Source organism: Leucoraja erinacea, chromosome 19, assembly GCF_028641065.1.
Source record: "Leucoraja erinacea ecotype New England chromosome 19, Leri_hhj_1, whole genome shotgun sequence".
Classification (NCBI taxonomy): domain Eukaryota; kingdom Metazoa; phylum Chordata; class Chondrichthyes; order Rajiformes; family Rajidae; genus Leucoraja; species Leucoraja erinaceus.
Window position 1 is genome coordinate 5654998 of NC_073395.1, and position 14175 is coordinate 5669172.

The 14175-nt window shown below is 42.9% G+C and overlaps 1 protein-coding gene across 3 annotated transcripts in view; it reads left to right on the plus strand.

Moving 5' to 3' along the window:
* LOC129706138 (ninjurin-2-like) overlaps positions 1-14175 on the plus strand; it is a 149133-nt gene that overhangs the window by 93904 nt on the left and 41054 nt on the right. Inside the window, exon 1 of one of the 3 annotated variants that reach the window (XM_055650149.1) lies at positions 12340-12460. The exons of the other annotated variants lie outside the window; for them this stretch is intronic. Coding sequence (XP_055506124.1) covers positions 12419-12460 — 42 coding nt within the window. The 5' untranslated portion in view covers positions 12340-12418. Of the gene's footprint in view, positions 1-12339; positions 12461-14175 lie in introns of those variants that run through there. 3 annotated transcript variants of the gene reach the window in all.

Sequence of the window (14175 nt, forward strand, 5' to 3'; positions counted from 1 at the left end):
CATATGACAGTCCCGCCATCCCGGGAATTAACCTTGTAACCCTATGCTGCACTCCCTCAATAGCAAGAATGTCCTTCCTCAAATTAGGGGACCAAAACTGCACACCATACTCCAGGTGTGGTCTCACTAGGGCTCTGTACAAGTGCAGATGGAATTGATTGGCAGATGGCTGGACGAAGGCCAGCGATGAAAAGGAGACAAAGAGGTCTTCTTCTTGCGTATGGCGTGCACAGCCTAAAGTTGTAGATCAAGTGGCATGAAAAACTACATCTATTTGTTTGTGCACATCGGGTTGATTGCATTAGTCGAAACAGGATGGACCACACGAAGGTTGCAATCTCCCACTCCGACACAGGGGTGTGAGATAAGGAGAAAAGAGGAATTAATTTAAAGCCAGAGTCAAAGAAATCTTCTTTATCATGCAACATATCACTGATCTCAGCAGCATCCTCCATCAATAAAAGCAGACTACAGAGGTTTGGCAGCTTTGAGCAGCAGCTTAGCATCCATTTGGTGAATTATCGCTGCATTGCTTCCAGGGAAAGAATATTTTCCCCAATTAGTAGAGTTCAAGAACCACCAAAGTTCTGTGCCTCTGCAGCCAGACTTCATGATTCCTGTATTTCATTTTTTACAAGACCAGTATACCATACACATTTCTAATTGCGTGTTGTGGTCAGCGTGTTTACTTTCTGTGACTTGCGAAACAGCACAGCTAAATTCCTCTTTACACTAATATTTACTGATTTCTCACCATTGAAAAATATTTTCCTTACCTCACTTTTGCCCACATGATACTCCATTTGTCACTTTATTGCCCACTTGCTTCATCTATACACATCCCTTTGCCAACACCTTGCCCCCTCCTCTGAGCTCCCATATCAAGAAATGTGAAAGCAAACACAAAGATTTGAGCACCGGATGTGATGATGTTATTGTGTATCCCTCCTGCCAAATTTAAATAGCTATGGATTAACTTTAATCATTGTTATCAGGAAGTACAAAGTCTCAATGATTTTTGTGCAACATAAATTTCTACCTTCAAAAGGATTGGACCATGAGCACACCCACAAGAAGACATTTGTAATTATATTGCAGGCTCACATCAAAGCCGTAATGGTAGATTACTGCCAAACTGAGTGAACCAAACAAGCAAATTGCTCGGAGCTAATTACTCCACGCCAAATTCTAATTCCTAATAGTTTATCTACCTGAAGATATCTCATTAAAGAGAAACTTGGAAGTCAACTTGGAAGCTTCAACCGGTCTGTTGGAGTGCTGTTTTCATGCCCAATTCCAGTAAATGCCATGAGTCATGCTCGTTACCATTCTTTGGGTGGGTGGTTTACAAAGAGAACAATGAGGATAAAAGCCTACGCCTTTAGGCAGAAGGGAAGAAAGTGAAAGAAATCCCAGAGACATGCCGGTTTGTAGGTTAATTGGCCGCGGTAAATTGTTCACAGTCCGTAGGGAGTGGATGTGAAAATGGGATAACAGAATGTGTGAAAGGGTGGTTGAAGGTTGGTGTTGACTCCGAGGACCAAAAGGACCTGGTTTCCATGATGTACCTTTAAATCAATTGAATCGATAAAGTTAACCCATGCACCAGGTGAACCTTTTCCAGGTTGTGTCACCATGTTACTGCTCCACAGCAAAATGTCCTTGATGTATGCAAACCATGAAGATGTTCTCATCCTCTTTCAGACAAGAGTTCTGTGAGACTCTCTTTCACTGCTACTCCTCTGTGACTCCTGCTGCTCTCTTGCTCTTTGAAAACAGGTTTTGTCCCACCCCTACCTCTTTTCCAGCTTTTGCCCCCCATTACAATCAGTCTGAAGAAGGGTCCTGATCCAAAATGTCACCTATCCATGCCTTACAGAGATATTGCATGACCCGCTATGGTACACCAGCACTTTGTGTCTTTTTATTGTACGTTCAGACATTATAATGAAGAAACAACCTGAAAAGACTGACATGTCAATCTCTAAATCATAAGGTATGCTTCTGTGAAATGTTGTAGGATGTTTGCCATCTTGCAGGTGCAACATGTATGAAAGTTGTTCTCGCCATTATTAAGTTGGTCTTTAAAGCAGTAACACATTTTCAGAGATTACATTTCACTATCTGCCATTACATCATTGCTAAGTCTATGTGGTGGAACTAGAATATGCAACCTACTGACTCAGATGCAAGACTCAGACTTGCATTAACCAACATATGATCCAAATGCAAACAGGGTGTGCTTCACATTACTCTCTCATCAGTCATCACTAAAACTGGATTGGGCTATCAGGTGAGTGGTCAGAAACCATGATCTCAATATGTTGCCTTTCTTGTCTCCAATGCTGCTCATTGAGTCTCATGTCGACCCGTATCTTGTGATCCCTGCTTTATTTAAATTGGTCAAAGTCCAAATGGAAATTAGAATTGAATAATACACACAGGGCATTGTCAGCACCCAGATTCAATGACATTCGCTGGACCTAGCCAGAATAAAAAAGAATAAACTTTATGTGTATGAAGGAACTGCAGATGCCGCTTTAAACTGAAGAAAGACACAAAATGCTGGAGTAACTCAGCAGGACAGGGAGCATCTTTGGAGAGAAGGAATGGGTGACATTTCGGGTTGAGTCTGAAGAAGGGTCTCGACACGAAACGTTACCCATTCCTTCTCTCCAGAGATGCTGCCTGTCCCGCTGAGTTACTCCAGCATTTTGTGTCTATCTTAAGAATAATCTTTATCTGAGTAACAACAAAAGTAATCAGTGGCTCCAATGGGCATTGTGACCACATTTTGCACATAATATAGGGAAAGGCAAGTAAAGATGTACACGTTGCTGATTCAACAATTTTTAACGATAACCCCAAACTCCTCCAAATACACTCATTAATTTCACTCTCCATTTTTGACATATTGCAGACACATATTTCATATTCATTGCACATCATTACCTCCTTATTTGACCAAATGGAAGAGAGGGGATGTACTAATGAAGGAATCTGAGTGTCTATAAACCCCGTGATATAGGGAGTGCCTCTCCTGACCTTGATCCTTGCCTTGAACACCTCCCTCTCATGCATTCTCCAGCACAAATCCCATCAGAGTGTGTTACAGTATAATGCAATTGATGGTCCTTTAATAATTCAATTTTGATATAATTTGGGTAATGAACTTGACACAAACTTTTCTACATTTTGAATCCCTCTTCTGACCTTCTCTGCTTCGTTCCTCGGCTCATCAACAACAAACAGAGTTCTTCAAGGATGGCTGACTTTTTGAGCACCTCCTCCCATTGACTTTAGCTGACAGATTAGCGGAAACTGTGTCGTCAAAAAATGTACTCTGAATGTTGGTGGGAGATTGACCGAAAAATCAGGTGTGGAGATAAACAAGGTTTCTATTAATCTTCTGCTGAAGTTACCGTGACTAATTAGGAGAATCCTTTGACATTTCTGCCACATCTGGCAGCAGAATATAGGTAATCGCCTAACAGCCCAGTTGAAAAGGATTTTGGATCATCTGATCCATAGAGGTCTTGAATGCATTCAGCAGAAAAGAGGTATATAATGAGATTCATCTCAGCATCCTCGCCACCACGCTACCAGAGATAAGTGAACTAATTCTCCATGAGCTGTCAAAAATGTGGAAGAAGCTTTAGTGATAGTCCAAACTTCACAGTCAGCTTAAACTGAAACTTTTCTTAGTTCCATGTAGGGAAGCATTTGACGTTTTCAAGTTGTATTGCTTGGCTTTGATTGTGAATGCTGCTGATGCCAATTAGTGTGCAATTACATAATTAGACAAAATCTCTGCCCATTAAATTCTGAGTTCAATTCAAAATACTTTCCCCACTAGTTAGGCACAATTTGTTTTATGTCTTGCGATAGTCCGATCTAAGGGTAAATCTGGAAGCTTGCGCAACGCTAAGTGCAAAAAATTGCTATGTTAAAAGTACTGAGTTTAAACTGGGAGGTTTTATGGCTACAGAACGTCACAAAGATGTCTGACCATGTAACGGGGCTCCTCAATCATCTCAGTCATAGATTTCAGTGCAAAACACAAAGTGCTGGACGAACTCAGTGGGACAGGCAGCATCTGTGGAGGGAATGGACTGGCAACAATCCAAGTCGGGACCCTTCTTTAGATTGATTGCCTAACCCACTGAGTTCCTCCAACACTTTGTTTGTTGCTCAAGATTCCGGCATCTGCAGCTTGTGCCCCCATTTCTAAAATTCTGTTTGATATCACACTCGAGAGCAAGTTGTTCAAAGTCTATTTATGATCTTGTGGCATGACAGAAACCAGTGACACATGCTGTTTGAGTGTGCATTTATATTATATTAAACTCAATCAATTGGCCTTGCATAACATGCAATTCAGTTACATACTGATGCTTAAAAATTAATACGTTTAAAAAAATGCTTTCATCTCCTTCCTCATAAATAACTTATTTTTTACTGCCATGCTTTTTGTCTCATCTTGGTGTAAATGTATTCAATTATAAATTCCTTTGCTGTGATTTACTACCTTTGGGAGCTTGTAATTACAACCCACCATTAAGATGAAATGCATCAATTTAAAATTTTCCACATGACCTTATGAGTCTGAATGTTCCTGACACATGCACTTAGCTTTACTGATTTGTGTGCGATACCATGTAATGGATACATGAACAATCTTAGGTCAGAAACTATTACCAATGAATAGCAATCTACACCTGCAGCAGATGTAGGGCAGTTGTAGAGGTGCAGGAGTAGGCCATTCGGCCCTCCGAGCCAGCACCACCATTCACTGTGATCATCCACAATCTGTACCCCGTTCCTGCCTTCTCCCCATATCCCATGACTCGTCTTGCCCTGCGCTGCTGTTTTGTTGGGGACTGGCTTTGACCTTCATCCTCACTTTAACATTAAATTGCTGAAGAATTGTTTATAATATAAGCAGAAGACTTTACAATGCAAGCTGGCGCCCTCTAGTGACTGTGGAAAAACAAACTCTGCCCTGGCCATTTCCAGACATTTATCTAGGGACAGATTGAGGTGGTGCAAGTGTCACAGATGGTGCTAATGTGTGATTAACATCACTTCATCATCAAAAATAAGAGCTCTTTGCACAAAGCCGGTTCCCAGTTTAGCACAAATCAGATCAAATTCAAACAAGTGGGTCCAGAAGAAGCTAGTATCCATAAGCCTGACACTATTATCATCCATCTGCACTCTCCCCTTCCAATTTCCAGCTGAATTAATTTACTGGGGTTACTAAATATCACAGTGGGAGAATCCCCATCGGGAAATGAATCTGGATAAGCAGTGAAGTGGGTTTGTGAACACTCTGTTAATTCGACACCCTCGGGACTTTAGGTGTTCTGCGCCAACCGGTTTTCCAGATCATTGAATGTTATTGCTATTAATAGCCTAACAAGCTTTTAATTCACCACTTTTTAACTGTTACACAGTAGTATAATGCATTTTCCAGCGATCCTGGCAACTTTAAAGGGAGCATGAGAATGGGGCCCAGGTGATTTCCAAGGGAGTGCTGGAAATATCATCAGCCAAGGCAGATGGTAAACCATTGGGATTTCTGAATAATTGAGTAGCGAATTATGAGTTTTATTCTACTGGCTAAGGACAGGAGTGAGCTTGTGAATGGTGGGTAAGGACCGGAATGAAAATGTGAATTTGCCTCACAGTGGCAGAGATACTTGAGCTTCAGAGATCCGGGTTCTAATCCTGATCTCCAGCGCTGTCTTTATAGAGTTTTTTGTTTCTCCCTGTGACCTTGCGTGTTTCCTCCAGATGCTCTGGTTACCTCTCATCCCAAAAACGTGGAGGTTGGGAGGTGAAATTGAACACTTAAATTTCCTGGTGCATAGATTAGTGATAGAATTGGGGGGTGGGGTGGAAGTTGATGTGAATGTGAGTTAAATGAAACGTATTAGGCTAGGATTAGTGTAACATTGGCTGCTGGTCCGCACAGACTATATCTCTTGTTCTCACTTCACCTTCCACTCCTCCGCTTATCAGCCTTTTGTCTTCTTTTCAACTCTGGCCCTTGTCCACCCATCTACCACCACCTCCCCCCCCTTGTCCACTCATCTACCAATAACCACCACCTACCCACCCCCCTCCCTTCACCTGTCACTTGCTAGGCCTTACAAAAGTGCTGGAGAAACTCAGTGGGTGCAGCAGCATCTATGGAGCAAAGGAAATAGGCAACGTTTCGGGCCGAAACGTTGCCTATTTCCTTCGCTCCATAGATGCTGCTGCACCCGCTGAGTTTCTCCAGCACTTTTGCCTACCTTCAATTTTCCAGTGCAGGCTTCTAAAACACTTGGGGCTTTTGTTTGATCCCTTGCTCTGTCCCTCCCTAGTGTCTGGCTCCATGACTGCCCGAGATGTGAGATGCTATTGTGTCTTTTAAAAAAAAAAACAGCATCTGCAGTTCCTTGTGTCCAGGCAGACTCAGTGGCCTGAGGGGCTTGTTCGATGCTGTCCCTCCCTATGGCTCCATGACTGGAGTGAGATTATGAACACTGGATGGGGATGGGTGTGGGTGTATGAACAATGCTGGAGGCCTGATTTAATGGTCCTTCTATGTAATTATTTCCCTGGGAACCCTTATTTAGGTTCATGTTTATTATGTTTGAGAGAAATCATATTACGTTTGTGGACATGTACACTGAAAGTTTCATTGGAATAGAAGAAGAGGGAGTTTTTGGCAGAAATTCAATCAAATCCTAATTATAAGCTTGGCAGTATGGAAACTTTACATTAAGTTAGAATTAGGCAACAGCGAGTTTCATGTGAGAAAAGAGAGGATGTGGAGTATTCTGGCTTTTGGTGTCTGCGACCTTGCTCCTTGCTCTGTCAGTAACGTTAGATTTTTTTTAGACTTTCAGAGATACAGCGTGGAGGCAGGCCTTTCGGCCCGCTGAGTCTGGGCCGACATGTGATCACCCTGTACATTAACACTACCCTACGAACTAGGGATCATTTACAATTTACTGAAGTCAATTAACCTATGAAGCCGCACGTTTTTGGAGTGTGGGAGGAAACCGGAGCACCTAGTAAAAACCTACATGATCACAGGGGGAATGTATAAACTCCGTACAGACAACACCCTTATGCCCCTGTCCCACTTAGGAAACCTGAACGGAAACCTCTGGAGACTTTGCGCCCCACCCAAGGTTTCCGTGCGGTTCCCGGAGGTTGCAGGTGGTTGCTGGAGGTTGCAGGTAGCGGAAGCAAGTAGGGAGACTGACAAAAACCTCCGGGAACCGCGTGGAAACCTTGGGTGGGGCGCAAAGTCTCCAGAGGTTTACGCTCAGGTTTCCTAAGTGGGACAGGGGCATTAGTCAGGATAGAACCCAGGTCTCTGGCGCTGTAAGGCAGCAGCTCTACCGCTGCGCCACTGTATCGCATTGATTGTGATAAAAGTCCATTTGCAATGTTTGTGTTATTTTAACTTGCTCAGAGCAGTATTGCTGCGTCATTTGGCTTTCCCACATCATCGTTTACTCTCAAACAGCAACAGGACATTTTGGATTTGAATCCTTGACAATCAGCAGTTTTTTTTCTGTCTAGTTGGGGGGTGACAGCACAAGAGAGCACTGTCAGGAGCCCAGTAGAACAAAGGCTTGATTGACAAAAAAACAGTACGCGCTGTAAACACAGGGATCAGCACAGGGAAAGAGAGACAGGGCAAAAAAAATGCTCAACCTTTCCAATGAATCTGAAATACCAGCAAATAAGCCTGAGTCAGGGAACACAATAAGAATTGTGTTTGCTGTTGTGTATGCTGTCAAACACAAATCTGTGAAGCTTATTCTTCCTGTCTGTGAATTTAACGAGGAGAAAAAATGTACAAAATCACGTATTTTGTTTTAATCTACTCGTCATTTCCCCTGGACTATCATATTTTCCAGCCTGGAGGTCAGGATTGAACCTGGGTCACTGGACAGCTATTTAGGGTGGCACAGTGGCGCAGCTGTAGAGTAGCCTTACAACGCTAGGGACTGGGGTTTGATCCTGACTATGGGTGCTGTCTGTACGGAGTTTGCACGATCAACGCAACCCCCATGGGTTTTCTCCTGGTGCTTCTGTTTCCTCCCAAATCCCAAAGATCTACAGATCTTTAGGTTGATTGGCTTTTGTAAATTGTCCCTTGTATGTATGATCGGGCTACTGAATGAGGTGATTGTTGATCGGTGTTGGACCTGGTGGCCGAAGGGCCTGTTTCCATGCTGTATCTCTAAAGTCTATCTGTGCCACCAAGCTACTCTAAGAAATAGATTCACAGATGAATGCCAGTTCTAATGGAGGTAGGAATATCAATCTATTCTGCTGTTGGTTTATGTCTCTTGCTAATTCATGGCAAACTTGATAGAAGAGAATAATAAACAGGCCCTCTAATTCTGTCTCGCCCTTGGGGTCAAAAATCAGAAGGATTGATTTAAAGTAATTCATAGGAGGATTAGAGGGGAGATAGGGAACATTTTTGTTCACACAAAGAGTAGCACAAATCTGGAACTCACAGAAAGAGGCAGAGACACTTGAATATGACCTTGAAGTGCCACAGTCTGCACATCTATGGATCTCGTGGTGAGTTTCGACTGTGAAGCAATCCCTTGACTGGTGTTGACACAATTTGCTGCCGGGTGTGTGATAAATATTCAACAGTTTCCATGATTCTAAGAAACGAGGGGTTGTGTGGACAGCATGAATGAAAATGATTAATTGCTTGAAGGGGTACAATTAATTTCCAAATTCTCCTGAGATGATGCCTGACCTGCTGAATTACTCCAGCATATTGTGTCTCTCCTGGCAAGAGGTATCTCGATACAGGTGAGGGGGGTTTGATTGCAGATGGATGGAGTAAGTGACAAAAGTTGGAGGTGGAAACGAGACAGAAAGGTGTCAGATATGGAGAGTGAAATGTAAAGCCAGAAGGAAGGGGATTGGGGTGAGACAGTGAAGAAGGGGCAGAATAGTGAACCGGGTAGGAGGGGGGCACGGGAAAAAGAGGCATAGGGGGTATTACATACAATTGGAGAATTTCATGTTCATAGGGTTACAGTAAAAGCTTCAATAAAATATTTATTGATATAATATTTCCATATTTCCTCTATTTCTCCTATATTGAACTATTGGATTTGAGGTTCTGGTCAGTCAATTCAACCTACAGATATACCATTTGTCATCATACTTCTGTCATTTTACGCAACAACTGACTATTTGTCGACAAAATGTACAAATCATTGAAGAAGATGGAAGTCTGAGGATGTTCTAGATTTTCTGAGAGTAAAGAATAACTTACATGGTGCCTTCAATACTTAAGGCAAAGTGCAGACACTGTTGCAGTGTGATAAACAGGGTAGTCAATTTGCACTTAACACGGTTCCACAAATACCAATGGTTCAATATTTATACTGTGGTCCTGAACGCATTTATCCAAAAGCCAAATCCAGTTTGTTGAGATTCATGCTTTTAAATGTCGGTCTCTTCCAACAATATACTAACTCAAGCAGGCAATTATTGCACAGATCTACTAAATTATGCAGGAATGGCTAAGGAAGCGGGAATTGCTCAAACAACATTTCAGAAGCCTGGCTTTATTGAAGGTGCACTTAGGGAACCAAATGGAGACAAATAATTGATCTTTTCTTGCAAGCCCAACCTGAAGACAACAAAGAGGTGATTTTGTTTGCACTTGCAGCTGCTTATTGTTCCTTGTATCGCAGCAACCTCCTGTCATAACACAATCTGAGACAAATGATTATTAGTTCATATAATTTATTAACCCCAACAGCATTCAATTTCCTTTCCAAAAAAATCATTCAGCTTTGAAATAGTTCAATGCTTGTAATATTTTTTTACCCTGGAGTTGGACCTAGACCAGAGGTGTATTAGAAAATTCAAGATTTGCAGTAGGGGCGATATTTAGCATATGTGCTCTATTCATATGGTTTCAATGGGAAAACAGGTTTCAGATAGTCACGGCAGGGAGTAAGGAAAATGAAATACTGAGAAATAAATGCAAGGTTCTGGGTGGTTGCAAACTAAAAATCAAAGAAAACGGTGGGGGAGGATGTTGAATGACCAAAGTGTTTTGCAATCTGCTGTTTTAGACATGGAGGAAATTGGATAAGGTTCAATCCTAAAGTGATACCATCTCTGTGCTAAATCAGTTATTTTAGCTGGGGTTTTTGTGACAGCAGGTAGCTGCAGTATCTCTGGGTTACGGAGAACAAATACAGCCCAGTGCAACCAATTCTTAAAGAAATTGGGAAAAAATGGGAAAATTAAGATTAATTTAGAGAACAAAAAAACATACAGATTGTTTTCTGATGCTTGAAGACATTCATAGAGTTATAGAGCAATACATTATGGAAACAGGCTCTTTGGTCTAACTACTCCTTGTTGACCAGGTTGCTAAACTGTGCTAATCCAGCTTGCCTGAACATAGCCCAGATGCCTCCAAACTTTTCCCATTCATGTATTGTCCAAGTGTCTTTTAAATGTTGTTATTGTACCTTCCTCTACCACTTCCTCTTGTAACTCATTCCATGTGCACACAAACCCTCCCTGTGAAAAACCTGTCCCTATGCCCTCTAGTTTTTTAATCATTTACCCTGGGAATTGACTGTGACTGTTGACCTTATCACTGCCCCGAGTAACTTTATATAAGATCACCCCTCAGCCTCCTATGCTTCAGGGTAAAAAGACCCAGCCTACCCAGCCTCTCGTGGCAACTCCGACCATCCAAACCCCGCAACATCCTTGTAAATCGTTTTTGCAATCTTTCCAGTCAAGTTAACTCTAGGAGAAATATGTAAGCTGTAAACACTAATTGCAGTGAAACCCAAGTTATCCTCTCCAGCTAGTAGGAAATTGGATATAAATATGACAAGGAAAAATCCAAAGCAATGATAAAAAAGCTAAACAATGGGACTAATTTAATGCCTGCACCGTGATCCTGGCTCAGTTATTTGAATTGCTTGACGTATACGACATGGAAACGGGCCCTTTGGCCTACCGAGTCCATGATGACCATTGAACACTCATTCACACTAGGACTACATTCCAATTTTTGCATCTACTCCCGGCACAAGAAGAGCAATTTACAGAGGACAATAACCTACAAACCCCCACATCTTTGTTGGGCTGAAAGGCCTCCATCTCTACATTGGATTTTATGATGCTGTGAAGAGAACATTTCTCATGTTGCCAAGAACAGGTCCCAGTAGAAAGCTTGTAGTATATCTATTGGTTTGTTTAGTTCAGAAAGATACAGCATGGAAACAGGCCCTTCGGCCCACCGAATCCACGCCGACCATCCATCACTCGTTCCATGTTATCCCACTTTCTCATCCACTCTGACACATTCGGGGCAATTTTACCCGAGAAGCCAATTAACCTGCAAACTCGCATGTCTTTGGTATATGGGAGGAAACCAGAGCATCTGGAGGAAACCCCTTGCGGTCACTGAGAGAACATGGAAACCACACAGAGAGCACTCGATTGTAATCATGTATTGTCTTTCCACTGACTGTTCAGCACGCAACAAAAGCTTTTCACTGTACCTTGCTACACGTGCCAATAAACTAAACTAAACCCGATGTCAGGATCGAACCTGGGTTTCTGGTGCTGAGAGGCAGCAGCTCTACCAGCTGCACCACTGGGCCACCATATATATATAATACCGTCCATATATTCTGGAATTTCCGTGTACCTCTCAGTAAATCAAACCTTGCAAGGTGTTAACCTAGGTTTTGAGAATCCATTCAGTCTACTGCTGCCTGTGCATGGTAGGTTCAATGTGACACGGTGCCCGTACAGTCCCTGTCCAGTTGTCCCGACTCTTATGAACATTGAAGATAGACACAAAGTGCTGGAGTAAATCAGCGGAACAGGCAGCATCTCTGGAGAGAAGGAATGGGTGACGTTTCGGATCGAGACCCTTCTTCAGACTGGAGAGTTTTGAATGACTTATTTTTTCACCAACACACAGTCGTGTTAAGAACCACAGAATCAAAACCCAGTTCCAGGTCTTCGCCAGCTCAGTGTGTAAGAATGCCTTTGCCTCCAGCCGTGCAGTTCCCGCTGCACAAAACCCCAACGATCCCTCCTTTGTTCCCACGACAGGGTGATTGATTATTCCTGAATTGTCTGATTAGCCACACAGCAGCAATTTAATGGCTACGGATGAGTGACAGCTGCAGCCACAGAGCCACCAATTGTTCGAAATTCTTGACCTGCTGACCCTGCAGTGATGTCATGCATGGTTTAACCCTGACATCATCAGAAAGAGCTCCAGGGCAGACTGGGACTAATCAGCATGTCATTAGTTGAGGTCTTATTCGTGGAATTCCAATGCAAAGCCTTGGAGCCATTTCAAAGACCACTTCAAAGCTTCAAAATGAAGTCCTGTTTGTGGTACATCATTTGCACTTCTTTTCAGGTTTGTCTTAATTGGTGCTCTAAAAACAATCCAACGACTCTACTGTTCTGCTGCATCTCTCGAAATGGGGACACAAGAGGCTGCAGATGCTGGAATCTGGAGCTGGGGGGCCTCAAAGGGTTAAGCAGCATCCGTGGGGGTGGCGAGACATTGTTTGTGAATGTTTCTGGTTGAGACTTTGCATCAGTTCTGCACGTTAACAATTCCTTTCCCCTAAAGATGCTGCTTGACTTGCCGCACTACCGCAGCGGTTTGTATTTCACTTTGGCTGTGGAAGTATATTCTCCTGCACTCCAGAAGGTGGTGATTTAAACTGGCTATCAAATATGGCATATCCGTCTCGCTCAAACATTCCCCCTATGACAGAGTGAAGTTTCTGATACCGATGCTTATTTTAAGAAGCGGTTGAGCAAACTTGGGTGGTTTTCTTTGGAGCACCGGAGGCTGAGGGGAGACCTGAAAGAAGTATATAAAATATTATGAGAGGCATAGAAGGGGTGAATAGTCAGAACCGTTTTCCCCAGGGTGAAAATGTCAAAGACTAGAGGGCATAGCTTTAAGGGGCAAAGTTACAGTATAAAGTTTAAAGCATATGCACAGAGGGCGATGGGTGTGTGGAATGTGCTTCCAGGGATGGCGGTGGAGAAAAATACAATAGTGGTGTTAGAGATTTTTGGATAGGCATAATGGATATGCAGAGAATTGAGGGATATGTATCACAAGTAGGCAGCGGAGATTAAATTATCTAGACGGCGTGTGCAAGAGTCAAGGGTGTTTTATTGTCATGTGTCCCAATGAAATTCTTGCTTGCTGCAGCACAACAGAATATGTAAACATAGTACATAACGGAGAAAAGGGTTTGGTGTGTGTGTATATATACACATGCACGCATACTCAATAAAGCATTGACATTGTGGGCAGAAGGATCTGTTGCTATGCCGTACTGTTCTATGTTCTAAAAGCAAACCATGCCCAAATAGGTGTTGTAGTTGCCAACATCACTCTAACTGTGGAATTTGCCTTGATTAACAAGATCATGCTGATTACAAGCACTTCCCCATCTGCGCAAGACTACACACATATGCAGCTCAGCAGCATTAGAAAGCTCAAACCCATTAGCACGACGGATCCATCCAAGTAAAATCCTTTGTTGGCGTGACAGTGTGACTGATTGTTCCTGAATTATAGGATTAACCGCAGAGCAGTGATTAAATTGCCCCCATTCCAGAGGGTTGGCAGTCACAACTTGTTGGCAGTCACAACTGATGGCAGTGTAATTTTACAGAGGAGGGATTTTCAGGGACTTCATTTCCAGGTGGAGGAGAGAACCATGGAGAGTTTGTTCACTTCACACTGGATTTCACAGAGTAAATGATGGTGATTCAGAGAGATACACATCTGTGTCTTTGACAAGATCAGTTTCAGTGCACTAGTAGTGGCAGAAATAGGAAGTGAATGGAAGGATCGGCAAAATACATCCAAGGAGACTGGAATGGAAAAGAGGTTTTGGGATTTGAAATTGCATCAAAAGACAATACAAACATGCATGGTGGGGTGGGGGGGGGGGGGGGGGGGGGGGGGGGGGGGGGGGGGGGGGGGGGTTGATGGGGGGGGGGGGGAGTTGGAGGAGGGGAGAGGTCATGTTGTTAGTAGATTTGACCTGAGGAAAGAGACCTATTAATAACATTCAGCTCGCACAGAGCTGTAAAGGGACT